This window comes from Sturnira hondurensis, unplaced genomic scaffold, assembly GCF_014824575.4.
Source record: "Sturnira hondurensis isolate 20B ecotype Veracruz unplaced genomic scaffold, ASM1482457v3 Scaffold0023357, whole genome shotgun sequence".
Classification (NCBI taxonomy): Eukaryota; Metazoa; Chordata; class Mammalia; order Chiroptera; family Phyllostomidae; genus Sturnira; species Sturnira hondurensis.
Window position 1 is genome coordinate 3,236,678 of NW_028095988.1, and position 25,822 is coordinate 3,262,499.

Sequence of the window (25,822 nt, forward strand, 5' to 3'; positions counted from 1 at the left end):
TGAGTGACATAAATAAATATATGTATCTATAAATGCATATACATATGTGGTAACCTGCTGGTCCCACCTGTGCATTTGACCCTGGGGCCAGGTTGTTAATTTCAGCTAAATCTCAGGAAGCATCTCACTGACAGCTTAGATGCTTATAGCAGCAAAAGAAAACATAACCTGATGTTAAAATGATTCTTTCCAATGCTGCAAAACTTTGGGGTAGTGCCTTATAAACAGGAGGATATTAAGGGCATTAAGCAGGGGATATATTTATTTCTTTGGCAGCACAACCTTATACGTATTTTCTGATTCTTCCTTTCAAGGTCTCCAACTTGGGTCTGTTCTGCTGTTTCTCAAAAATGCCCTTTTTATACAGAGAGATTATTTTCTGGATCCTGATGGGTTTGAGAACTGGCTGACATTTAGGGTGTGCCTTTTCCTCTACATCTCCAGGAAAAAGTTAGCTGTGTCTTATCCTGGAGGCTGGCATCCCTGACCTAACCAGAGGACCTTCACATTTCCCCCCCTTTTCCTCTTTTTTCTTTATTTCTAACTTGCATTTTGCAGCATTGGTAGAACAACAGGAAGCTCTGGGTTTCCTCTCCAGGGCATTCAACTGAAGGGGTGTGCTCACCACACTGATAGCAGTAGCCAGAAAAGGAACACACCCACCCTCCACACCCTCCAGAAAGCATGGCCCTCCTCCTCACTCTTTCTGCCCTCCCATGCTGGCCCACTTCCACCCCCCACCACCACCACACCCCAGTCCGAGAAGCCTTGGAGGCCCTATTAGAGTCGTGCAATTCAGGCCACTCCGGTGTTCAAGACAATTTTATCCCATTAAGATTTGTTTGGCCCATGACCTTACTCATGCCCTCCTCTTAGATAGTGTTTCAGAGATCTGCGTGGAAAGACTATTTTCAAATTGCAATCTACTATTTCCATCTCTTTTAAGATTTCAAGATTCTGCAAGAAACTTCTGTTGGTCTCAGCGCCCTGTGAGATACTGTTGTCTAAGTTACCGAGGGTCAATCATTGTGACAGACTAAATTGGTATCATCATTGCTATGCATGTTCTTATATGCAAAACAGTGTGTTGTACTACCCTTTCTAAGCTAAACGTCCTTGAAATAAACAAAGAGAGGAATTATTGGTTATTAACTCAATGTGTCCAGGGATAAGAGTTTTAATTATAACAGAAGTCTGGATTGAATTTTTTCATGTTAAAGAATCTGGGGGTGGCAGAAACACAGGACTGAGTGCTTCAGGAATGACCACAGGACCAAGAACAGCCAAAAAGCACTCTGAGTGCACTCATTGCACTGACATGAAGATGAGATGATTAAATTGAAAGCTGTGTCAAGGATATGAGCAAAAGACACAAACAACTCTTGGGAACACTCACTAAAGACAGTTTTTAAAGAGCTTTGAGAAATAAATTTGAGAGAGAATCCGTTTGGGAATTCAAGGTCTGTATGTTGCAGTCCTCCTGTGATTTAGCTGGTCCTTGTCTACCATTCATGGTCTGCCTGAGCTCTCAGAGGTCCTGGCGTGAATGGACCAATGTTTTAACAACTCATAAGTTGCTGAAGGAGTGCTCTGTCTGTGGATGTTTAACCTAATTTTTCTTCTCAGAGATATTACACCTGTAAATTTGGGTTCTGCATTTGAGCATCTTGGATCAGATGGTTATTCTCCTGGGCAAGACAGTTTCCCTGAGCAGTCCCCTCACCCACAATGAACTTTTAAAATCTTGGCAAAGAATAGAGTCCTCTTGCATTGACCTTTTGTCTTGATTCTGAGCAGGAAGATGCTGCGTGGCTGAAGGAGGAAGGAATTGAGTGAGATTATTCTGTTGTAAATGGCCTCTAAACTATCACCGAACCAGCTGCTGCCTTCAGAATAGCCTCAGAAAGACGGGCAACCTCCAACTACAGCAAATCCTCACCAACCTTGTCAGTAGGTCATTGGAACTGTGGCAGAATGATGTATAACACAACCAGTTTTACCACAGGCTAATTGATATACACAAGAGTTAAGTTCCTATGGTATCACATCAATATTCTAGAGAAATGACATTATTTGATGACCTGTTGTACTCTGGACTTCCTCGCCTATGTTTGATAGAAACCTCTCCATGTTTGCTTTTTAATAAGCAAACGTGCTGTTTAGCAACCACTAGCCACCTATAGGTTGACAGTTTGATAGACTTGATAAAGATGATTAAGTTGCTGCAGCTGCTTTTTTTTTCTTTACTTAGCGCCACCATCTTTACCACAGTTCTGTATGACCTTGAGCAAATACGATCTGCTCTCAGTCTAGGCTTTTCCTGAGTTAAGTAAAATTTTCTATGTAAAACACTTAGCACAAAATAAGTGCTTGGTAGTTTTTTTAAACACCAAAACAGTTTAAAATTATATATGATGTATGATGTTATATTCATTTCAGATGCATATCACAGTCATTCGACATTGACATACCTTACAAAGTGATCACCACAATGAGTCTAATTCCCAGCTGGTACCACACATGGTTGTTACAATACTGACTGTATTCCCTATGCTGTACGTTAGATCTCCGTGATCGATTTATAACTGGCAGTTTGTTCTCCTTAACCCCTTTACCTTTTTGTCCATTCCCCAAACCCTTTCTATCAACACCCATCAGTTTTTTCTTTGCATCTATGAGTTTGTTCATTCATTTATTTATTTTTCCTGATTTTGAAACCTGATTTCACATACACGTGGAATGAAAAAGAACAACAACAAAGGGATTTCATTTACATATGGAATAAAAAAAACCAAGTCTTTCTCTGTCTGACTTATTTCACTTATCACAATACCTTCTAGGTCCATGCATGGTGTGACAGACAGCAAGATGTCATTCTTTTTATGGCTGAGTAATATTCTGTAAAGTATATACCCACTTTCTCTATCCATTCCTCTACCTGATGGATTCCTAGGTTGCCTCCATATCTTAGCTAGTGTAAATAATATTGCAGTAAACTTAGGGGTGTATATATGTTTTCCAATTTGTATTTTCAATTTCTCTGTTAAACACCCAGCGTAAGTCCTATGCTTGGTGATTCTTGATGAGGATGGTGTAGAAGCTGACTAGTTAGTGAAGAGTATCTTTCATTTTCATTATAACACTTTTTTCCTTAGCCCCATTGTCTGTTTTCTGTGGCTTGAGCCATCACAACACCCATACTCTTTTAAAGGAGGTCTCCAAGGTTGGGAACTTCTCCTCTCCACTTTGAGTTACATCCGAATATATCTGTAATATGACGATGTGTGACAGCTCACTCATGTCCAACTTCTTCCTCATGTTCACCCATAAGGAATCAGGGGGACAATCATTTCTGGGCAATTTGTCCTTATACCTGTGTCTGAGTGTTTATCCCCTGTGACTCCCTGATACAAGTATGAGGATTTCTCTGGATCGATATTACTAAATAAATGATCACCACGTACCGGGGGGGTCTCAGCAGGAACCAGCTAGGCAAACTAGGAACACCATTCAAACAAAGATAACTGAGGAGGATTTACGAAGGGGTGGTTTACAAATGGGGAGGCAGGGAAAGGTGCACTATGAGGGATAATGCAGTTACGCAGGGCTGGTAACGACAGAGCTGTGTAGTGTCCCTAACCTCAGAGGGCAAGAACCTCGGGAGTGCTCCCTAGAACCCCTCGGCACAGGGGTTCTATGTAGAAAGGGCTGCCTTGAGAGGGCTGTGGTCTTTGTTGCAAGTGCAGTCAGTGTGAGACAAATCCACAGGGAGGAGTCAGGATAATAAATACTCCGATCTCCCTTTTCTCCTTCCCTCTGATTTGCCAAGACTTTGGCTAGTGCAGCTGGATGCCAGAGGGCAAGGGAGGCCCCTGTGGTGGACCTTCTGTGGTAGGACAGGAGGGGACGAAGAGTGGATTCAGAAGGGAAAATGGAAGATAACTGGCATATTAAGTAGATAAAAGCAGACCATGAATGGGTCAATTATCACCAAAGATGACCAATGATATGAACCAGAGACTATAGTATAACCAATTTCTTAGAACTGGGGTTGTCCTTAAAAAAATCACTTGACCCCTAATAACTTTATACCATAGGAAAAAGCTTTTGTTTCATGACTAGATTTTCAAAATCTGAATTATTATTACTCTTGTTAACAGTCCAGTCTCTGACATTATTTATGTTTGATTTATCTTTGAATATTCTCCTGTCTTAATATTCTGGTATGAAGCAGCTGGAGGTGGCCCCCACTTCCCACCCACTGAGGAAGAATTACTTGGAGCTCAATCCAGCTGTGTGGGAAGCCTAAGGCAGAGCCATTCTGGTCCCCACCGGGAGCTCTGGGAGCAGGCTCTGTGGGTCCTCCCCACTCTAGCACTCTCAGAGTGGACATTAGAAGATATTCTTCTCCTGTAGGTGGAGGTAGGGGCGAGCAAAGGACAAAAGTGTAGACTTTTCCAGAGAATCCACAGTTCAGGACTAGACACAGAAATGGACCTGCTCCTTTTAACTTTCTCACCATAGTGAAAGAAACCTGGGAAACAGCCTTTGGGCCCCAGCAATGGACTAACCAAGGAAAGCCTAGAGCCTTCTGAAGTCACTGCCGCAGGCACGGGGAAGGCTTTCTCAATAAGCATTCTACAAGGCTAGGCCCTAAGAATGGATAGAGTGGGTGGTGAGGCAGGGTTGGCCAAAAAGTTTGTTCAGTTTTAAATAAAAGTAAAAGACACATTTTTCATTTTCACCAATAACTTTGTTGAACAATGCAGTCACCATTTTGTTCTACTACCTTCTACCATCTTTCAGGCAACTTTGTAATTCCATCTTTCCACAACTTTTTTATTTTTTTTTGAGCAAAGAACTGTTCCTTTTGCAGTATTTCAAGGAATCAAAAATTTTTCCATTAAGAGAATTTTGTAAAGATCGAAATAAATGGAAATCCAAAGGTGCTATGTCTGGTGAATATAGTGGATGAATCAGAATTTCCCAGCCAAGCTGTAACAGTTTTTGCCTGGTTGTCAAAGAAACATGGTCTTGCATTATCCTGATGGAAGAATATGAATTTTCTGTTGACTATTTCTGGACCCTTTTCATCAAGTGCTGCTTTCAGTTGGTCTAATTGGGAGCAGTACTTGTTGGAATTCATTGTTTGGTTTTCTGGAAGGAGCCCATAATACAGACTGACTCCCAGTCCCACCATACATACAACATTGCCTTCTCTGGATCAAGACTGGCCTTTGGCGAGGTTGGTCATTTCATTTGCCCAGGGATCTCTTCCATTACACATTATTGTAAAGTATACACTTTTAATCATCTATAACAATTTGTTTTTAAAATGGAATGTTTTCATTACCTTTAAGTAGAGAATCACATGCAAAAATACGGTTAAGAGAATTTTTTTTGCTTAATTTATGTGGAACCCAAACATCAAAGCAATTAATATAACCAAGCTGGTGCAAATGATTTTCAGTGCTTGATTTGGATATTTTGAGCATGTCGGCTGCCTCCCACGTGGTATAACACTGATTATTCTCAATTAATGTCTCAATTTGACCGCTGTCAACTCCAACTGGCCTACCTGCCCATGGAGCATCATCCAGTGAGAAATATCCAGCACAAAACTTCGCAAACCACTTTTCACACTTTTGATTAGTCACAGCACCTTCTCCATACTCTGCACAAATCTTTTCTTGCATTTCAGTTGTGTTTCTGCCTTTCTTGAAACAATAAAGCATAATATGCCAAAAATGTTGTATATTTTCTTCCATCTTAAATATTAAAATGGCTACACAAAAATTCACGTTTTGATTTTTAAAAAAATGCATGCTAATATGACAGCTGTCACAATACAATATAACAAAATTGTTTCAAATGCAGTTAAAGACAACTAAGCACTACTAGAGCCATCTTACGGGGAAAGAAGAATGAGCTTTTTGGCTTCAGAAGGGCTGTCTGACCCCCACTATCTGCCTTGCTGGCCTAAGAGTCTGCCTGAAGTTTCCATCACTTGGGTAATTCCTTTATGCTGAGAATTTGCTTCAAGAAATCCTCTGCTGAAATGTGCATGCTGCCTAAAAGGGTGTGGTGCACATTTGTCTTTTTCCTTCTCAACATCCAACTTCCCTTTCTGTTTTGAGAACTCCGCCCCTTATGAGAATTTCTAGGAAGCAGAGCCTGTTTTCTACTATAAACACCTCAGCAGAAAATGCAGCAGTTGCTGTCTCAACCCTTCTCATAGTCAGGGCGGGGGCATGTGTCCTAGCGTTGACCAGCCAGGTTCATCTGCTCCAGACCGCAGATCGGGAACTGGTGACACAGGACAGCAGAATTTGGGAGAGTGTTTATTTCAGCAGTGATTGCATCAGCAGAGGCAGTGACCCTGGGGCAATGGCCTTGTCCAGAGCTGTCAGTGGCAAATGGCGGCACCCAGCAGTAAGGGCTATTTGCAGTCATGTTCTGACAGTTATTGTTGATGGTTCGACCTGGGCTGCAGTCCCAACTTCTGTGTAGGATCCCCATCCCTGCCCATTTCCCAAGTCTGTTCCTCAGCCTGCCCAGAGAACCTCGAGTTCCGCAGCATCCTTCTACTGAATCCCCATGCTGCTCAATGAGACAGAGTCATCCTCAGTTGCAAGGATCTAAGAACACTGACTGACACAAGGGGTGACACACTGACTCAGGAAAAGTCATGAATGTATCAGCCACAGATAGATTCATTTGTCTGTTGGGAAATGACAGGACCCCAGGAAAGAGCTGAGGGGAGTACAAAATTAGGAGAGTCTAGTCTTATGGATATTGGCTGATGGGGCTCTCCTAGCAGGACATTTGGACATGGTTTCAAAGCAACCAAAGGGACATCCAAGGGACCAGGCTGTGGCAGTGCAGGATGGAGACAGACAAATTGGCGGGAAAGATGGAGGTGCAATCAGGGCAATTAGCACAGCTTACGCCGGTGCTGCTGAGCGTGGAGCCTTGCTGACATGGCCTTGCTTGCACCCTGTAGAGCACCCAAGGGGAGCTTCTGCTTTATCAGAGTAAGACCCCTGATTTTGTCTCTTTGATTTGCCTGAACATTTCCACTGACATGAGGATTTATGGTAATAGTAAGCAGTTTGTGGGATTTCTATCCTCTTCCTCCTGCCCCCCAACAGCATTTAGTCCCTTTATGATTCAATACTCAGGGATAAAAAGTGCAAGGACAGTGTAAACTCTAAACTACCCAAAAGGGTAAGAGCTGCATCTTTATTATCTTTTCCTCAGAGAGGAGCATAGAATGTGTTCACTACTCAATAAGGGAAAGGAAGGAGGAAGGAAACGAGGAATGTAGTGAGTACAGATCTGGAACAACCACTAAGAAGTTGTTGGTGTTTTTTGTGTGTGTGAAGAGAAGTAATCCACAAGTCAACAGAATTCACTCCTTTCTGCATTCCTCTTTACTTCTGCTCAGAATTAGGACTGTGCTGGTGTTCCATTCATTGCACAGATAAACTCAGGGCCCTGTTACTGTTCTAACTTTTCTACAGAAGAGCCACGTTTGCCTGCCAGCAACTCCAGTAAACCCGGGACACCCTCAGAGCACCCTCTCAGGCCCCCTGGTGATGCAAGCCAAGATAGGAGGTGGCAGTTCTCATGTCTGATCCCCCAGCTTGGCTCTGAAATTCTGGTTCTCGGTGAACTCCCAGGGCGCTGACTCTCACACATCCACTGGACCTGCTCTTCAAGCTGTTTCTGCTGTGAGGTGGCACTGAGCTGCTGCCCTTTTCCACCAGCTCCACGGATGTCATTAAGGGAAGGGCAATGAAAAATAACCTCAGTCACACTACCAAAAACACTGAAGAAAGAAACCACACAAGCTGGGTTTGACTTAAAAGTTTTTTTCTGAGACATGTTTTTTATTTTTGTAGAATATCAGTTAATAAATATTTTACCAGGATGATAATGATGAATCATGATGATGGTTCTAAGGAACGGAAACATTTTATACTTTAATTTATAGATCAATTCATCAGCCTTGTCTTCTGCATCAGATCTTGAAATCTGGCAGAGAAAGTATCTTTCATGCACAGGCTGAACTTCTAACCTTGAATCGTAGCCAGGTCAGTATATGGAAGGCCAGTGGCAGCGGCTCTTGATCACCTGAAGCAGAGGCTTCTTAAAAGTGAGGAAGATGACAGTGCAGGCCACCAGCAGGGTGAGGCAGCTGGGAAGAATGAGCACAAGGTACAGCAGCCCCATGTCCACCCTTTCCCACTTACAGTCCTGAGGCACGCCTCTGGGCAGGTCCGTCAGGCGAATGACCTTGGAGGACAGGTTGCAAGTGATCATGGCCAAGTCTGCGATGGTGTGCAGATGCTGCAGGGCCTCCCAGCTATCCACCCCGCAGCAGTCATATGGATTCTGACTGAGGTAGATGGTCCGCAGACTTGGCATGAGCTGCGCAGTCACAGCCCTCCGGGGAAGGGCTCTGAGAGAGTTCCTGCGGAGATCCAGGGTCCGTAGGGCCAGGCTGCCCGTGAACCTTGGGAAATGGGTCAAAGAATTTCCTGACAGATCCAAGTCCCTCAGATTCCTAAACCCAGAGAAGTCCAACTCTGTGAAGCTGGAACCAAGGCCCACATTCCTGAGAGACAGGACCTGTAACGTGGGAGCAATATTCTGGAAAGGGGCAATGCTCCCATTGAGAATCCCCCAGTTTCCAGACAGGTCTAAGTGGGTGAGGGCCGTCCCCTGGAATGAGCAGTCTTGTAATGCTCCCAGCGCACAGCCCTTCAGAGAGAGGCTCCTCAAAGATGCCATGTTCCTGAAATCCACACAGCTGGGGGGGCCCACATGGTCTAACCCAGCTGGCTGGGGACAAAGTGAGATCTGGTTGTGGCTCATGTCAACTGTAGTGATGTTACTGGCATCAGCGAAAAGGCCAGCAGGGACATGCAGAAGCTGGTTGGAGCTCAGGTTGAACGACCGGAGGCTCCTCAGGCAGCCTGGGAGCCCCGGAGTCAAGTGCAGCTCCGACAGCTGGTTCTGGCTCAGATCCAGCTCCATGAGCGCTCCTGGGGGCTCGTGCTCCCGGATGTGGAGCGTCATCAGGCAATTCTGGTTGAGGTTCAGGTGGGAGAGAGAAGGCATTTTTTTTAGGAAGCCATCAGGCAGGTACTGGAACTGGTTCTGGCTCATATCCAAGAAGCGAAGACCTGCAAGATCACTGGAAGCAAACTCTTCCCAAAGGTTAATCGTGGTGATATTGGTCACATTGCCATCCACAAGGAGGAACTGGGCCACCATCTCCTGTGGTGACGAGGTGTTGTACAGGTCCCTGTAGAAGCCCATGTTGTTGTCCCGCAGCAGGAGGGTGTGCAGCTTGCTGGATTGGGGCAGGAGTGGGAAAAACAGCAGCTGATTGTGAGAAAGGTCCAGCGTCTCCAGCTCAAAAGCAGCCTCTTCCATTGATGCCAGGAACCATTCCAGGGCATTATAGCTGACATTGAGGGACTGCAGCTGCGTGAGGCTGAAGTCCACAATGCAAGGGAGGTTGTTATAGGCCAGGTTGAGGTGTCTCAGCTTAGTCAAGCCTTCGAAGGCTCCACCCTCAATCTCAAAGATGTAGTTCCTCTGCAAATCCAGCTCCTTGAGGTGCTCCAGGCCTTTAAAGGCAGAGTCATCAAGCCTCATAATGGTGTTCCTTGCCAGGGACACAGACTCCAGTGAAGACAGGTTCTGGAGCATGAGGGCTGCCATGTCTTCTGTCAGGGAGTTTCCTGACAAGTCCAACCTCCTCAATGCCTGCAGGCTGTGAAAGGCAGCTGCCGTCTCCCGGTAGCTCTCTGAGAGGGAATTGTCAGGTAGTGCCAGGCTGCGCAGGCGGGCCTGCCCTAGGAAGGTGTCGCAACCAATGTGCTCCAGGTGGCAGCTGTGCAGACTGAGGCTCTCCAGGAGAGGGTAAAGCTGGAGGGAATGATTCCCCAGGGTCTTGAGAGGATTGGCATCCAGGATGAGCGTCTGCAAGTGGGGAGGGAGATTGCTGGGCACTGAAGCAAGGTTCTGCCCTTGACAGTCAGCGACTCCATCCACCTAGGTTTAAAAACACAGTGGTCAGCAGGGAGGAGGCCTCTGAGGCAGAAGTCTAGGTGTAAAAGTTTAGTTCATTCATCAGACTGTTCCTGCAACTTTTGGGAATGGCTCTAGAGATCATTAGTTTGTTTTTTTTTAAAAAAGGGATCAGAAACTGTAGGAAAAAATGGAACTTTTCTTTCTTATTTATCTTCACACTAAAACAGTCAGCTAGGAGCTGAGTTCCAGGCCTCATTTAAAACACACAACATAGCCCTGGCTGGTGGCTCAGCTGGTTGGAGCATCTTCCTGTACACAAAGGGGTTGTGGGTTTGATCCCCAGTTAGGGCACATGCTGAGGCTGCAGGCTTGATCTGCAGTCAGGGCATGCACCGGGGTGGGCGGGGCAACAGATCAAATGTTTCTCTCACACCAGTGTTTCTTTCTCTCTTTCTCTTTTTTTCCTCTCTCTCCCTTCTTCTCTCTCTAAAACTCAATGAAAACATGTCCTGGAGCGAGGATTTAAAAACAAAAGCAATAAATAAGCAAATAAAACACACAGCATTTAAGAGAAGATCTGAACACCTGTCCATTAGGTCCTGAGTGCTGACAGCTGTGCTTGCCGTTTGGGCTCAGCTCGGAGAAGAGTTAAGGGCCAAGTCTCTGCGTGGGTTGGAATCCTACCTATGCTACTCATTTCCATGTGACCTTGGGCAAATAATTTAGCTTAAGTGTGTTATTTCCTCTGCAAAATGGAGGTAAATATAGTACCCACTTCAGAGGATTGCAGTGAGATTAGACAAGAGGCTGCACAGCGCCTCACACGCAGTGGGCACCATTGATGTGATTGGTCCCTATTGCGTTGTAAACATTTTTTACCATAACACCAGTGTGTCTAACAGGGACACTGCCCGACAACTGGCAGTGCTGTGGCCTCTTCGTTTCACCCAAAGAAATTTTGTCTGGGATATTCCTCTACATTCTGGATTGACATATGTTACAGCTCAACAGGACTTCAGAGCTCATCATTGTCTTCAGTTGCACAGAGTCGGGTCTGGAGAGATGTGGAGAGCTGGCGGTGGAGCTAGGGCTGGACCCACAGCTCTTAATGCCCAATTCATTGCTTTTCCTGGGTGTTGTTCTATCACAATTGTGCTGCCTAAGGAGGCAGGAGGAACGGGATGACCCTGGTCTCATTGCAGAAGTCACTCAAGCCTCAGGATAAACTCAGCCAAATGGCTTACAAAATTGGCAAAAATAATCAGCTACAGGGTGTTAATTAGATATCCAGAAAAAAAGTTTTAAGTGACAAATAAAAGAGCAATGGCCTTCCTTTGCACAGATTGGCCAGAAAGACAAGGCCTGTGATTACCTAGAACTGTAGGCACAATCCCAATGGGCAAGTGCAGTAATGGAAAAGGGGAGACAAACCCTGACAGAGAGGAAGGATCCCAGGTGTGGAGAGATGACAGACCCAAGTCTGAGTCTCGGCTCTGACGTGTATTAGTTTTGGACCCTGGACAAGGAATTAACCCTTCACAGTCCCAAGTTCTCTTTCTGATTATTAAAATAAAACCTTCTAACAATTTAAAGTGTATAAAATATAGGAATACAGAAAATTAAACTCCTTTGTAATCTCAGCCTCTCCATCAAAGAAACGCCACTAACCTTTTGTTACATTTGCTTCTGGACTTTCCTAAAGATATCACCAACCTTTTCTTGAAAAAAATTTTTTTAAATGAGACTGCACTCTAAAAATTATTCAGTAATCTACTCTCCCACCCTATCCCAGTAATATGTGATAGACATATTGCCTTGGTAATAAAAATAAATTAGATTACATTTTATTTAGCAACTCTCTAAACATTGCGTGAATAGAACAGTGGTTAAGAGCAAGAGTTCTAGGGTAGCCCTGGCTGGTGTGGCTCAGTGGATTGAGCACGGGCCTGCAAACCCACACGATCGAGGTTCGATTCCCAGTCAGGGCACATGCCTGGGTTGCAGGCCAGTTCCCAGTGGGGGACTCACAAGAGACAATCATACATTGATATTTCTCTCCTTCTCTCCTTCCCTTCCCCTCTAAAAATAAATAAAATAAAATCTTAAAAAAAAAAAAGAGGAAGAGGCCCTGGCTGTTGTAGCTCAGTGGATTGAACACGGGGGACTGAGCACGGGGGACTGAGCACGGGCCTGCAAACCACACAATCACAGTTCGATTCCCAGTCAGGGCACATGCCTGGGTTGCAGGCCAATTCCCGGCAGGGGACGCACGAGAGGCAACCATACATTGATATTTCTCTCTCTCTCTCCTTCCCTTTCCCTCTAAAATAAATGAATAAAATCTTAAAAAAAAAGAAAAAGAGCAAGAGTTCTAGGGTTAGTCTATGCTGATTTTGCTTTTTAACATATTGGTCTGGTTACCTAACCAGTTGGGGTCTTCAGTACCCCACCTGTAAAATGGAAATTATACTTGTAATTTTTTCATAGGTTTTTTTTTGTAATGAGGATTCATTGTGATTATTTATGTAAAAGACTTAACAGAACTTGGCACATAAATGCTTAATAAATGTTAACTATAATGATAGGCATGAACTAATCAATTAATCTGTTGAGCTTTGTGTTGTATCTCATTTCCAGATGAATTTGTCAAGTTCTTTCCATACCTCCCTTTCCCCCTAAAAGTCTCTGGAATTTTGACTGGGGCTACACCACACTCATGGATTCCCTAGCCAAAGAGCAGACATGTTTACAAAATTAAATCTCCCCATGCAGAAACAAGATGTGTTTCTTTACTCGAGTAAGCCTCGGTCTTCCCTACACAGGGACTCTCTGGAGAGTGTTGTGGCCAGGGGCTTTCGGAAAAGTGTGAGACCCTATTCACCACAGCTGCAGCAGTCCTGGGGGTCACACTCCTGCAATTTTCTCTGGCCCGCCGAAGTTCTGCAAAAGCACCATGGGGCCATCAGAGTCCAAGAAAAACTCAGGATATCCATTTCATGATAATGTCACATGGTTAAGGCAAGGAGGGGCAATGGAGGACACCTGGATTATCAAACCCCCTCAGCCCTCAATTCAGAAAAGCCACAGGAAATTGACTCTTTGCATTCATTGGCAGCGAAGTCCCTACTCTTGCTCACCAGGCTAAAAGAGGGTCAGGCAGGGAGTTTAGCCTGAATCTTGAAAGACCAAAGCATTCCTGCTTCATGCCCTCCTCTTCCTGTGTCTGGTAACTCCTGAATTAGCTACTGCAAAGTTAACCTTTCACTGAGCCTGTAAGGGAACAATGGAAAGTTGTGTAGCAGAGACTAATAGTAGCAACAACAATAATGGATAAAGCCCATAGCACTTACTGCATTCAAGGCACTGTCCTGAGTGCTTTACATACATTAACTCATTTAATCATCGTAACAGCTCAGTATTATGGCATCGTTGGTTGGTACTATCACCACTTCCATATTTTACAGATGAGGAAACTGAGACCCGGAATGGCCAAATGTCACCAGCTAGGAAGTGGTGGAGCTGGGATTTAAACCTGGTCTGACTCATCACCTCTACCCCATACTGGAGTATGCTACAGCGCAGCAGCTAGAGGTTGCTGAAAGTAGTTAAGAACTATCACCAGCTGGAATTTAAGATTCATCAGCCTTAGGAACATATTTTTAAATATTCACCCTGGCATCCAATTTGTCTTCCCAGTACCTGGGATATAACAGGGCTCAAGGAACACTTATTAAATGTTTCTCAGGTGTATTTTTTATATCAGTGAGTTACAGGCAAAGCAGAAAATTTCCAGAAATGTGCTCAGCTGTTATGAGCCAATCTGTTTCCACATATCAAGTCCTGCAGAAAGTCCTGAAGAGGGTAGACCAAAAAAGCTCAGGTATCTCCTTCCTGGATTGTCTTCAACCTAAGCACCAGCAAGGATGTTACTGTACAGTGAGTGCACCTGGGCAGCATGCTCTTCAGTACAGCTTTTTAATTTTTATCTTTATTTACCAATTTTTTTAGAGAGGAAGATGAAGGGAGGGAGAGAGACACACTGATTTGTTGTTTCACTTATTTATGCAGTCATTGGTTGCTTCTTGTATGTGCCCTGACTGGAGATTGAACACACAACCTTGACGTATTGGCAGGATGCTCTAACCAATGAGATACCTGGCCAGGGCATTCATTACAGCTTTTTAAAGTATTTGCTCTTGACTCAATCTCAAACGTTGAGGCAGGGCGTCTCCAGCTTTGATTTGCCCCACCACTATCAGATTCTGATAGCATTAGTGGAGCTCAGTCATCCAGATTTTTATGAAGGTGCTTTTGTTCCAGGTGGCTAATCTAGGCTTATCTCTAGGGCCATGTATCTTCAGAGGATATGAAAAAGGTGGGGTGGAGCCTTTCCTAGGCATCATCTTAAACCTTTGGTTAAAGGGCAGGTTGCACATGGCGTCATGCTAGGGTAGGTACAGAGTGATTCAGATTCATTCATTCCCCGTCCTCAACCCATCATCTTTCCAAATAGGCCAAACCTTGTCAGAACAGGAGCAACAGACAACTCAGAGTTTCTGGAAAACTCACCAACTTGCAGCCCCTTGGCGAAGTAGCCGTGGCCATTCCACTGTGGTATCTCCATTCCACTGTCAAGAAGTGAAAACCAAGGCAGAGCCAAAGGGGCAGCAACTCCATCTCAAGCGCAGCACTGTGGACACAGGGCAAGGGAGACGTAAGAGAAGGACGGAGGTCCCAGGGGGCTGCTTTGTACTCTCAGTAGAAAGTGCCCCTTCCCAGTTACGTCTGGTCTTGGAAGGTCACAGCTACAGGCAGGTGGAAGCCCAGACTCTTAACATAACTCAAGTTAGCCAATACTTTTAACTTTTCACTGCAACTGTCAATAACAACCCATTCTCATTTTGCCTGTACCATCTGATGGAACACTGAAACTGCCAGAGTCCGGCAACAAAAGTGAGAAGCAAAGGATTCGAAGAACCAGGTCCCAGGTCACCAACAGTTTCCGTGTTTTTTTAAAAAAAACTTCTGTTGAAGTTTTTTAGTTCTGTTGAAGTTTTCTTCAACAGAACTAAAAATGTACCGAAGCTCAAATGTACCTGATGTACCACCCGAGCTCAGTAAGTATGTTTTGAATGAATGAGTGGTGAACAGTGTAGAAATATTGTTTCCTCTGGTCCCATAGAGCTACTAATTGTTTTGCTGACATGAGGCTATTTAAAAAGAGAAAACCTCATTGGTTAACTCATTTGAGTATAGCCCTTTGAAAACAGAATTTTGACATTTTACCTGGATTAAGGAGAAAATGGAAAAAGCAATCTTCAGCATAATAAAGGATTATTGTTGAAGAGTGGTTACCAGTGCATGTGGAACAGAAGACACGAGACGGCTTAAGATTCTACATAAACCAACAGAGTTTTAGAACCAAGAGGAACCATAGTGGAAATGTAATATATCCTCTACCATCACATTTTTACAGGTAAACACACAAAGAGATAATAAATGACTTATTCAAGGCTCAAGATCAACTTAGTGGCAGGGCTGGAAATAGCCAGCAGGTCACCCTCCTGGGGCTCCACAGTGAGAAACCAGACTAATTTCTCTCACTGCAGGTGCTGTTGAATTGACTACCCTGTGGGAGAGTTTATAGCTCAGTGGAATCCCCTCCCAGCTCCACATTCCTCAGCATCTGAGGCAAACGCCTGGCCCCAGTGTTCCGCCTGCCCCATCCTCTTCTTCATGTCTCCCTGAGAAAGGCCACAGGGTCTGCTCTCCAGTCTTCTCTTGGGCCAGCAGCACGGGCACTAACAAGAACCTCCTCCCTCTCCCATGGACCCTTCTTCCTGACACACCTCGCCTATCTAGGGCCCCTTCCTCTTTCCCTTTCTTTGAATACGTTTACATAATCTCTAGGGCTAATTTTAACTTCCTGGTCAGATTTGAATACTCACCAGGGAAAACAGACTAACAGAAAAGCTAAGTGAAACCAGGTAAATCAACTTCAACCTTTTCCTCAAATCAGGTCAGCTCTCCTTCCCACAGAGGGAACCTCCCATTCAGATTCATCAGTACTTGCCCAATACTAGGAATCCTCTTCCCAGGCCCTCCTTCTGCTTCTGCACCCGTGTAGGAATTATCACCTCATGGCGTGTGGGGGGCACAGATGGCAAAACAGAGCCATATGGGCTGCTGTTCTCAGTGTCCTCCCAACACACACACACACACACACACACACACCTGAAACCTTGGGATCACCGCCCACCTTGATATAAGGTTGTGGGACTGAGCAAATTCCAAGATTCCAGTTGAGTGTCAGATACACAAGAAATAACATTTTAGTGTAAGTATGTCCCATGCAATATTTGGGTTGTTTTGTATTTTACGGAGGAGAGGCAAGGCGATGGGAACCATGGACCCGTTCCCTCCTCTCCTCCTGCACCAACTCTGTCAGACTTGGGATGGCACTTGCCATGTGACACTGACCCTTCGAGAACAGCCAGCCCCATAACAGTCAGTATTGTAATCCTGACAACAGTCAATATTGTAATACTGACTCTAGATGTGTTCAGGGAGAGAGTGTGATGTCTTCAGGGAGAATGTAGGATGGGAATGATAGACAGGCCAGTGTCACTTATGTTTAAACTGTAATTTAAATTTCTGGGTCAACAAGACAATTTTTGAAAATTTAAAACATATTTTCTCCTTTCTCTTAAACTTAGTCAAACAGCTCAGAAAAACTCTTCCTATACCCTCTGGGCAATTCCTTCTGTCATGAGATAGCATGGGAAGATTATGGAATTTAGAACCAGACAGACCAGGATTTGAATTCTGGTTATAGTATTTGTTATTTGTCCTTGAGTAAGTCACATCAAGTCTCTGAAACTCAGTTAATCCTTCTATGAAATGAGGATAATAACAACTATTCAGAGTTTTAATGAGAATCAAATACAATAGTATATGTGAAAGTGTTTAGTTAACTATGAAGGTAGTTGGTAACATAATTATTATTTATGAGTTCAAAACACTGAGAGCTGGCTGTGTGCATTGTTATTCCCATGTAAAATTGCCAACATAATTTAGCACCTACACAAAGAAGCCAAAATAAGGAATATATCATTATATCAACTAAATATGTGAAAATATGAAAAAAGGTTGAGTTAAAAATTTGACATTAATAAATTCCAGAACAAGACTAATCCTGGGAACAGAGGACTATGCTGTTTGAGAGCTCTTTCTCCTCAAATCCATGGTTTATTCTCACCCTACCCTGCTGGATTACCTATCCTCACTGACACCTCCACCTGCTTGACAGAATCTTGGGGAAGCACTTGACCTGGGGAGGTAAAGGCCTGCTCTGATTTGCATGAAGCTAACATCTGAATGCTCTATGTCCAAGCTCTAGGTGTCAGTTGGCCTCCAGCTGTCTTGATCAATGGGGGGCACCCCGGGAGGTTAGAAGGCAGAAAGAAGGAGAGAATCCAGGGTATTTCTCTCCCTCTCTCTCTGCCTGAGACAGAGACGTCCTTGAGCTTCTTCTGGTGACTCCTAGGCTCTGGTAACACCCTCCTCCCTTTATCATTTTTCTGTGTAGGGGAGGTCACAGCTTCCTGAAGTTACTGTTCTCTGAGATGACTGTCTGCTGTCTGGTTGATATCTCAACCTCTTCCATCATGTATAGCCAATTTCTGCATTAAATTCCCTCAGTTTTCAATAATCTGTATCTTTCAATTTCCTGGTTGGATTCTCACTAATACAGTGTTAGAAGTGAAAATTGGATTGAAATAGTACTAAACAAAAAAGGGTCCTGGCTGGTGTGGCTCAGTTGGTTGAGCTTTGGCCCGTGAACTGAAAGGTTGCTAGTTTGATTCCCGGTAAGGTCAGGTCACAGGCTTGGGTTACCGGTTCGTCCCCCATCAGGGCATGTGCAAGAGGCAACCATTGCATGTTTCTCTCTCACACTAATATTTCTCTCTCACTGTTTCTCCCTCCCTTCCCCTTTCTCTAAAATAAATAAATATTTAAAAATAAAAATAAATAAAATTTTAAACAAAAAAAAGATATGTAACGGCTCTAAGAAGAAATAAAAGACTCAAAATAATAACAATTTAGGTTGAGAAACACCTCCTGGAGTGTGTAGCTGCAGCAGGCTTCCTCGGAGCCACGCCACTGAGTTTGGATGCCAAATCTTACCAGGGAATTTCCTGAAGTCTCTCCTGTGTGCACAGGACGGCTTCTCTCCGCCCACACTCAGCCTCAGGTGGGTGACAACCACTCAACAGTATTTCTAGCTGTATGAGAGTGTCTAAGCTTGAGTGTTCAAATAGTAACTGTCTCATTTTGCTCCTCTTTCTCTGACATCTCCTGAAACATACACTTCCATTTTTTAAGCCAAATGTTGCTCATCTTAGATACGTTTTTGGCAGAGAAAGGGAAAACAATTATGGTGAAGGGCATGCAGGGCAGTTTGACATAAAAAATTTAAGTGAGGAGCCCTGGCTGGTGTAGCTCAGTGGATTGAGCACGGGCCTGCGAACCACACGATCGCGGTTCGATTCCCACTCAGGGCACATGCCTGGGTTGCAGGCCAGTTCCCAGCAGGGGACACATGAGAGGCAACCATACATTGATATTTCTCTCCCTCTCTCCTTCCCTTCCCCTCTAAAGATAAATAAATAAAAAATCTTAAAAAATAAAAAAAATTTAAGTGAGGAAACCTAGAACCTCTCCTTATTCTAAATAAAAGGACTTAGATCTATGGTTCTTATTTCATGGGCTATGAACCACTGGGGAAGCCATGGAGCCAACACAAAGGAACTACAAATCAACTCATGTTCTGAGTAGGAACTGAATAGGAACTACATGTCCTCTAGTTTGGGTTACGATTGGGAAAATACTCCATATAAGACTTGAAATCCTGACATGAGAAGCAGATGGCACTAACAGACTCTGCTTGTATCCGTTCTTTCTAAACCAGATAATGAAGTCGAAGATTTCCTTCCAAGAGAAGAGGCAGTAAATAGTAAGTCCCATTCTCTTTCTTATACAGCCTATAAGTCCTATGTTCTTTCACTCATTTAATAATTTCTATAAAGCTTCTCTACACATACCTTTCCTCCAGTCATTGTTGTCATGATTATTACTAACACCAGAGACTGTGAGCCTCTAAAGCCTTGAAAGACAAGGCACCATTGACCCAGGGGCTGGCAGGAGACAAGATTCTGTCTTGTGTCTGTAACACATTTGACTTGGAGATTTTAAGATTATAAATCCTACCTCATGTCTAAATGAAGTCCTCTTAGTGCTTCATTTATATTTTTTCTTTGTCTTCTAACTATTCTGTTTGTGTCTAGTTGTCACAAAATGTCCTTGCTGGTTCTTTTCTGAGAAGTTCTTGAAATATTAAGATTTCAGATGCTCAATGGCATCTCATTAATTTTTAGACTATGCATTCTAATTGGTTATCATGGAAATCTGAGTTTCAACCCTATATCCATCCCTTATCTATAAAGAGTATTCCTTTTTTCTGTAGAAAGACAATATAGCTTTTTGTCTGGCTTTTCTCTCTTAATCTGGTCATAACAAGTAAGTGGTGAAAACAGATTCATTTCATAAAAACAGCATGAATCAAGACTCTTCTGAAATGAGAGCACTAGCATGAGGAAGAAGAGTGCATAACAGATGAAAAATTCCTCTCTTTAAAAAATGATGCTTGTTCACTTTTTACTTACTTATTTTGTTTGTTTGCTTTTTATATTTTCACAAAATAATAGAAAGACACTCCTGCTTCATTGACCCAAGTAAGTTATAAGAAGACTGATCGATGGCCCATGGTCTGTGTAAAACAACGAGAGGGATGGGACTGTTTACTTCCTCTGGAAAGGGCTTCCTGATCCTGCTCTGGTGGCCTGGCTGTAACCTAGGGCAGTGCTTCTATACCCATCTCACATCCACATCAGTTCTGGGCCCAGGATGCTTGGATGGGGCGAGATGGCCCCATGCCAGCCTAGCAGTGGCTCCAGTGCCAGGGGCATGTGGGTGATACTTGCTTTGCAATGGGCAGGGAAGAAAGGGTAAGTGAAAACTTTTGACTGGTCTCTGCTTCTTGAAGTACTGAAATTTCCGTCAAAATAGTTCAGGAATGCAGTAGCATTCCTTTTTTGTCAGGCCCTCTGACACGTAAATCAGTACATATACCATTTTTAAATGTATGTAGATTTACCTATGCTAATAAAATATAACTTCTTTTTGATAAAGGATTATTAAGTTCAAGTTGTTTTCTCTCATGATGTAGTACTGAGTAAAACACAGCTACCAGGTATTTTTGTCCATAACAAGATCTCCTCATACTCAAAGTTTGGGAATACTAAGGAGTAACTCTGATCCAAGTTTTGGGTTAGTTTTTTTAGGGTTTGGGGATTCATTTTGGGGAAAGAATGATGGATTTCTATATTCAGGGGCTTCCTTCCTCTCACCTCGTCACCAACCCCTTCTTTCCCCAGCTATTCCTACGACAGCAGCTGCCACCGGGGCTAGACTGCAAACTTCTTGCTAAAGGCTCTGTTAGTGTTAAGAGTGTTACACAGTACATATATTAGCATGTGATTGAGAATTTTCTCCTCAAAGAGGCTGAAAAAGCTTTAAAGAAAGAGGTCTTTGCTGAGAGTGGGCACCTCCCAGAGGTATTTGTTGTTAGAAACAAATATGTATAAACGGGTCTGAGGAAGGAATCTCTAGGAGCAGAGTATGAGCAAATTGCATGTGGAAATGTGTGCTGGTGACTCCAGAACACGAAAGACACAGGTGCTGGATAGAGGGCTCCTCGGAAAGGGCCTCTGCCTTTGTTTAAAAGCAAAGGAGCAAATCCTACCTGGGAGACTGGGAGAAAGGGAAGGGCAGCTGGTCACAGACCACAGACAACAGATAAGAAAGAACAGAAGCCTCAGCCGTCAAAAACAATTCCTGCTACCAGGAAGTATTTGAAAGCCTCAGGCAAGCAGCTTTGGTCTCTTTGACTCTTAGCAAAAAAAAAAAAAAAAAAAAAAGGGTGATCTCAACTTTCACCAAATGTTCAAAATTAACATTTCCCATGGCAAGACCACCTGCATCCTGAGCCTCCATGTGTGATGCCTTCGGTGCTACAGAACTCCACCGTGGTAGTACTCGAGCTAAAAATGTTTGCCCTGAAGCCCAAAAAACAGAGAAAACAGAAATGGTGTGTGCGTATGTGTGTGTATGTGTCTGATTATAGGTGACTAAGAATCATAATTACCAGGTCCAATGTATGTACCTTAAATGGATTTGGGGTTTTTAAAAATCTGTAAAAGAAGAATTGGATACAACTGGGGAAATTTACATGTGTACTAAATAATGTGTTTTCAGATGGTGTTCTGTATGGTTGATATTATCAGGTTATTACTAGTTTTCTTAGATATGATAATAATGTTAAGGTTACATAGAAAAGGGCCCTTATTCTTAGGAAATGTATGCTGAGTATTTCGGGGTTGGAACTTCATGATTTCTACAATTTATGTAACCTACTTTCAAATAGGGAGAGAAAAAAATTAAAGCAAAATATTATCAGCTGGCAAATTTAGTGTCGTACTTTCTTTTAACTTCTCTGTAATCTGAAGCTTTTTAAGATTAAAAAAATGAGTAAAAAGGGATAACAGTTTGAGTTCCTAAAGGGAGAGGGGAAATTGTACTAGTTTTTTGTCCCCAAATTTCCAGGAATATACATTTTCAAATAATCTTTTAAGAAAGGTTCTCAGTAAACTTTAAATTAAACATGCATATACACATAAACCTTTAAAATATCTGGGAAATTTAAACATTTTGGCATTCAAATTAGAGTTTGGGGACAGCTTCTCATACCTGGAAAGAGCAGAGAAGTGTCAGACCACGTGTCCTGACTGTGGTTCAAGAAATATGGTTGATGTCCCAACTTGCACTGTCCAGGTCAACTGCTCTGCCCACAACACTCAGTCCCTCTGCAGAGCCAGCTCTCAGGAGAAGCACCTGACCTCACTGACACCTCCGCCTCCTTGGCAGAATCTTGGGGAAGCACTTGACCTGGCAAGGTCAGTTCTAACCTGCAGCCAGCTCCCTATGAATGATCCCCGTGCATAGAGACAAGGAAGAGAATTAGATAATTAGCAGTGAATATTGGAGCTAAGAGACACAGAGAGAGAAGTGGAGTTGAATTTTTAAGGGATGTTGTCTTGAGGAATAGAGCTATGAGGCAGACAACAAGACCTATGAATAGAAAATAATGAAACAGTCAACAGAGGGCAAAGATCAGAAAAGACTGAGTAATAGGAATGACAAGGGGGTGAACCATACAGCTGGGAGACAGGGAGGAGGGAACAGGCTCTGAGGCTGCCTCAGGGTTTTGGACGGCTCTTTTCAGGGCCTGGTCCATTGCCAAGCTCAGTGTTTCCTCAGGATAGCCACTCACCGACACCACCACACCCAGTGGCTAGCCCAAGTGTTGCCAAGAAGAAGAACCTAACAAAAACAAGACTTGTGTTCTTTAATAAGCTTAAACACAAAGGACAAAGATGAACATAATATTTTTATGTGCTTGTAAGCTTTATGATGCTATCTGAAAACTGGAGAAAGTGGCTGAAAACTGAATCGAGGAATGTATTTCTCAAAGTACCTTTTAATTACAGGCAAGAATCATCAAGGAACGATAAAACTAAACAGTGAAAATTTGTTGGGAGATAAAATACTAATATAGTCTCAAAGTATATTATTTATGCAAGTTACTTGTTAACTTTACACACATGAAAATATCTTTATAGTGGAAAAACTGGCAGGCACCTCTTTAACCAAATGACTAAATTACTTAAGGGGGGTACTACTGGGGTATGGGCAAAATTTGCATATAGATAATAGATGAAATAATAATATTATATCAATGTCAAATTTCTGGATTTTGACCACTGTACTATGGTTATGTAAGAGACTGTCTTTTTTCTTAGGAAAATTTACACCAAAGCAGAGGTATCCAGCCTGCGATCCGCATGTGGCTCAGAATGGTTATGAATGCAGCCCAACACAAAGTCGTAAATTTACTTAAAACATTATGAGATTTTTTTGTAATCACAGGTCACAATGTATTTAATGTGTAGCCCAATACAACTTTTCCTCTTCCAGTGTGGCCCACAGATGCCAAAAGGTTGGACACCTCAAGAAAAAAGGGGGCATGATGTTTACAACATTACTAATGTACCAATTTCTCCTCATCCTCATCAGCGCTTGTTATTTCTGTTGTGTTTATTAGAGACATCCTAGGGGGTGTGAACTGCTATCTCTTTGTGAGTTTCATTTGCATTTCCCTAATTAGTAATAATGTTGAGCATTTTTCACATGTTTATTGACTATTTGTCTTGTTTGGAGAATTGTCCAAAATGCATGCTTTTAAATCCAAAAATTGCTTTAATAATGATTTTGGAATTGCATGTAAAAAATAAAAATAAGTTATAAAAGTAAAGAATTAGTTCTATTCTTTGGTCAAAGTAATGCATTCCAAAATATATTGCAAAGAATCTATGTTCAAATGGTGGGTGCATTAAAAAAGAACTTGCCAACTGAAGATCAACATACGAGAGCATTTAGAATTGTGATGTGTGCATTCAGACCTCCTTATTTGCTCCCTGGCTTTCTCTCTTAATGATGAAGTTGTTAAAATATAGACACCAGAATGGCTTCTGAGTCCCCATCTCCCCAAAACTGTCTCATACCCTGCAAGTAGGGGAGCAAATTGACACACTTTTTCTGAAGGACAATTTAGCATAATTTATCAAAGACCTTGAAAATGCAGATCATTTTGGACTCAGTAGTTCTACTTCTAGAAATTTATCCTAAGGAATACCAATGTATGTAAAAGTATTTTTACACAAATATTCATTGCAACATTAGTAATAATATTTAAAAAGTGAAAACCACCTTAAAATCCAACAGTGGAAAGATTGATTAAATACATTATGATACAATGATATGGTAGGAATAATGTGCTGCATTTTTGTAGCAATATTTATTGACCTGGAAAGATGCTCACAATAAAACATTATTAAGAAAAAAAGAAAAGCACAAAACAATGTACAGTATATCCCAAGTTTGTTAAAAGAATATGCAACATCTGCACATGCATAGAATATATTTGAAAGGATCCACATCAAAATCTCAACAATGGAGAGAAACACCCCTGACACTTACTTTTAACATATCTGTATTTTTTGTTTCTTTGTATTTTCTAATTTTCTAACAACCCACTTCAATTACTGTATTAAGACAAGTTTTAAAATAATAGAAACAATCTACTGAAATAGAAAATTTCTTATAGGTATTTAGACTGAAATTATTGTGAGTATGCTTATAACAGTCATGTTTGGAGCTAATGGGAGAATAAAATATCATTGGCTAATGACTAAAATAAGTTTTGATAGGCTTCCAGCCAAGATGGCAACATAGGCAGATATGGCTCACCTCTTTGCACAACCACATTAAAATTACAACTAAAATCTAGAACAACCATCACTCACAAATGTCAGAAATCTAGCTGAATGGAAGTCTGACAACTATGGAATTGAAGAAACCACTTCTGCCAAAATGGAGACTTCTGCCAAAATGGAGGCATAGGTAGAAACACTGTGCCTTCTCCCACAACCAAGTTTGAATACAGCAAAGGTTTAGTAAACAAAGATGCAGCGAAAGAACAGAAAACTGAACTATACGGAAGTCCGACAACAACGAACCGTTCAACCGGGACGGCTAAGAGGAGCGGAGCCAGCAGCGAAGCAGGGTAGCAGGGTCGGGCAGGAAGGATCCCTCAACCCGGGCGACCCGGGCGACCCGGGCGACCCAGGCGACCCAGTGAGGGTGCGGGGCAGGCTGATCGCGGTTGCACATTCGCGCGCGTGCACAGATAAGCCAGCAAAGGAGTGAGCAGTGAGACAGACCACGTGGCCCCAGTGGCGGGAGAAGGCAGAGAGGACCGCCATTGATTTCCGTTGACCCGGCCCCACATATAGCGTCATAACCCAGCGACTGAGTTGCCCCGCCCTGGTAAACACCTAGGGCTCCGCTCCTCATACGTAATAGGCACCAACAGTCCAAAATATGGCTCCAGAAAAACTCAAAGCCCCAGAGCCGATAACTCTAAGCAGCCGAGAAATAGCGAACCTCCCAGATGCACAGTTCAAAATACTGGTGATCAGGATGTTCACAGAACTGGTTGATTATAGTCACAAATTAGAGGAACATATGAAAGCTAAACTAATTGAAATGAAGGGAAATGCACAGGAAACCAATAGTGATGGAAAGGAAACTGGGACTCAAATCAAGGGGGTGGACCAGAAGGAAGAAAAAAATGACCAAACAGAAAACAATGAAGAAACAAGAATTCAAAAAAATGAGAAGAGCTTAGGAACCTCCAGGACATCTTTAAACATTCCAACATCCAAATTATAGGGGTACCAGTAGGGGAAAAGAAACAGCCACGAGTGGAAAACTTATTTGAACAAATAATAAAGGAGAACTTCCCCAGTCTGGCAAAGGAAATAGACTTCCAGGAAATCCAGGAAGCTCAGAAAGTCCCAAAGAGGTTGGACCCAAGAAGGAACACACCAAGGCACATCATAATTACATTAGCCAAGACCAAAATGAAGGAGAGAATCCTAGAAGCAGCAAGAGATAAGGGGATAGTCACCTACAAAGGAGTTCTCATTAGACTGTCAGCTGATTTCTCAAAAGAGACCTTACAGGCAAGAAGGGG

General features: G+C 42.9%; 1 protein-coding gene across 1 annotated transcript in view; it reads right to left on the reverse strand.

Moving 5' to 3' along the window:
• Positions 1 to 7,869: 7,869 nt before the first annotated feature.
• Positions 7,870 to 25,822, reverse strand: part of NRROS (negative regulator of reactive oxygen species) — a 30,692-nt gene continuing 12,739 nt past the window's right edge. The window contains exons 2-3 of the mRNA XM_037037533.1: positions 14,617 to 14,737; positions 7,870 to 10,068 (exon numbers count right to left, since the gene is read on the reverse strand). Coding sequence (XP_036893428.1) covers positions 8,098 to 10,068; positions 14,617 to 14,724 — 2,079 coding nt within the window. The 5' untranslated portion in view covers positions 14,725 to 14,737 and the 3' untranslated portion in view covers positions 7,870 to 8,097. The remainder of the gene's footprint in view (positions 10,069 to 14,616; positions 14,738 to 25,822) is intronic.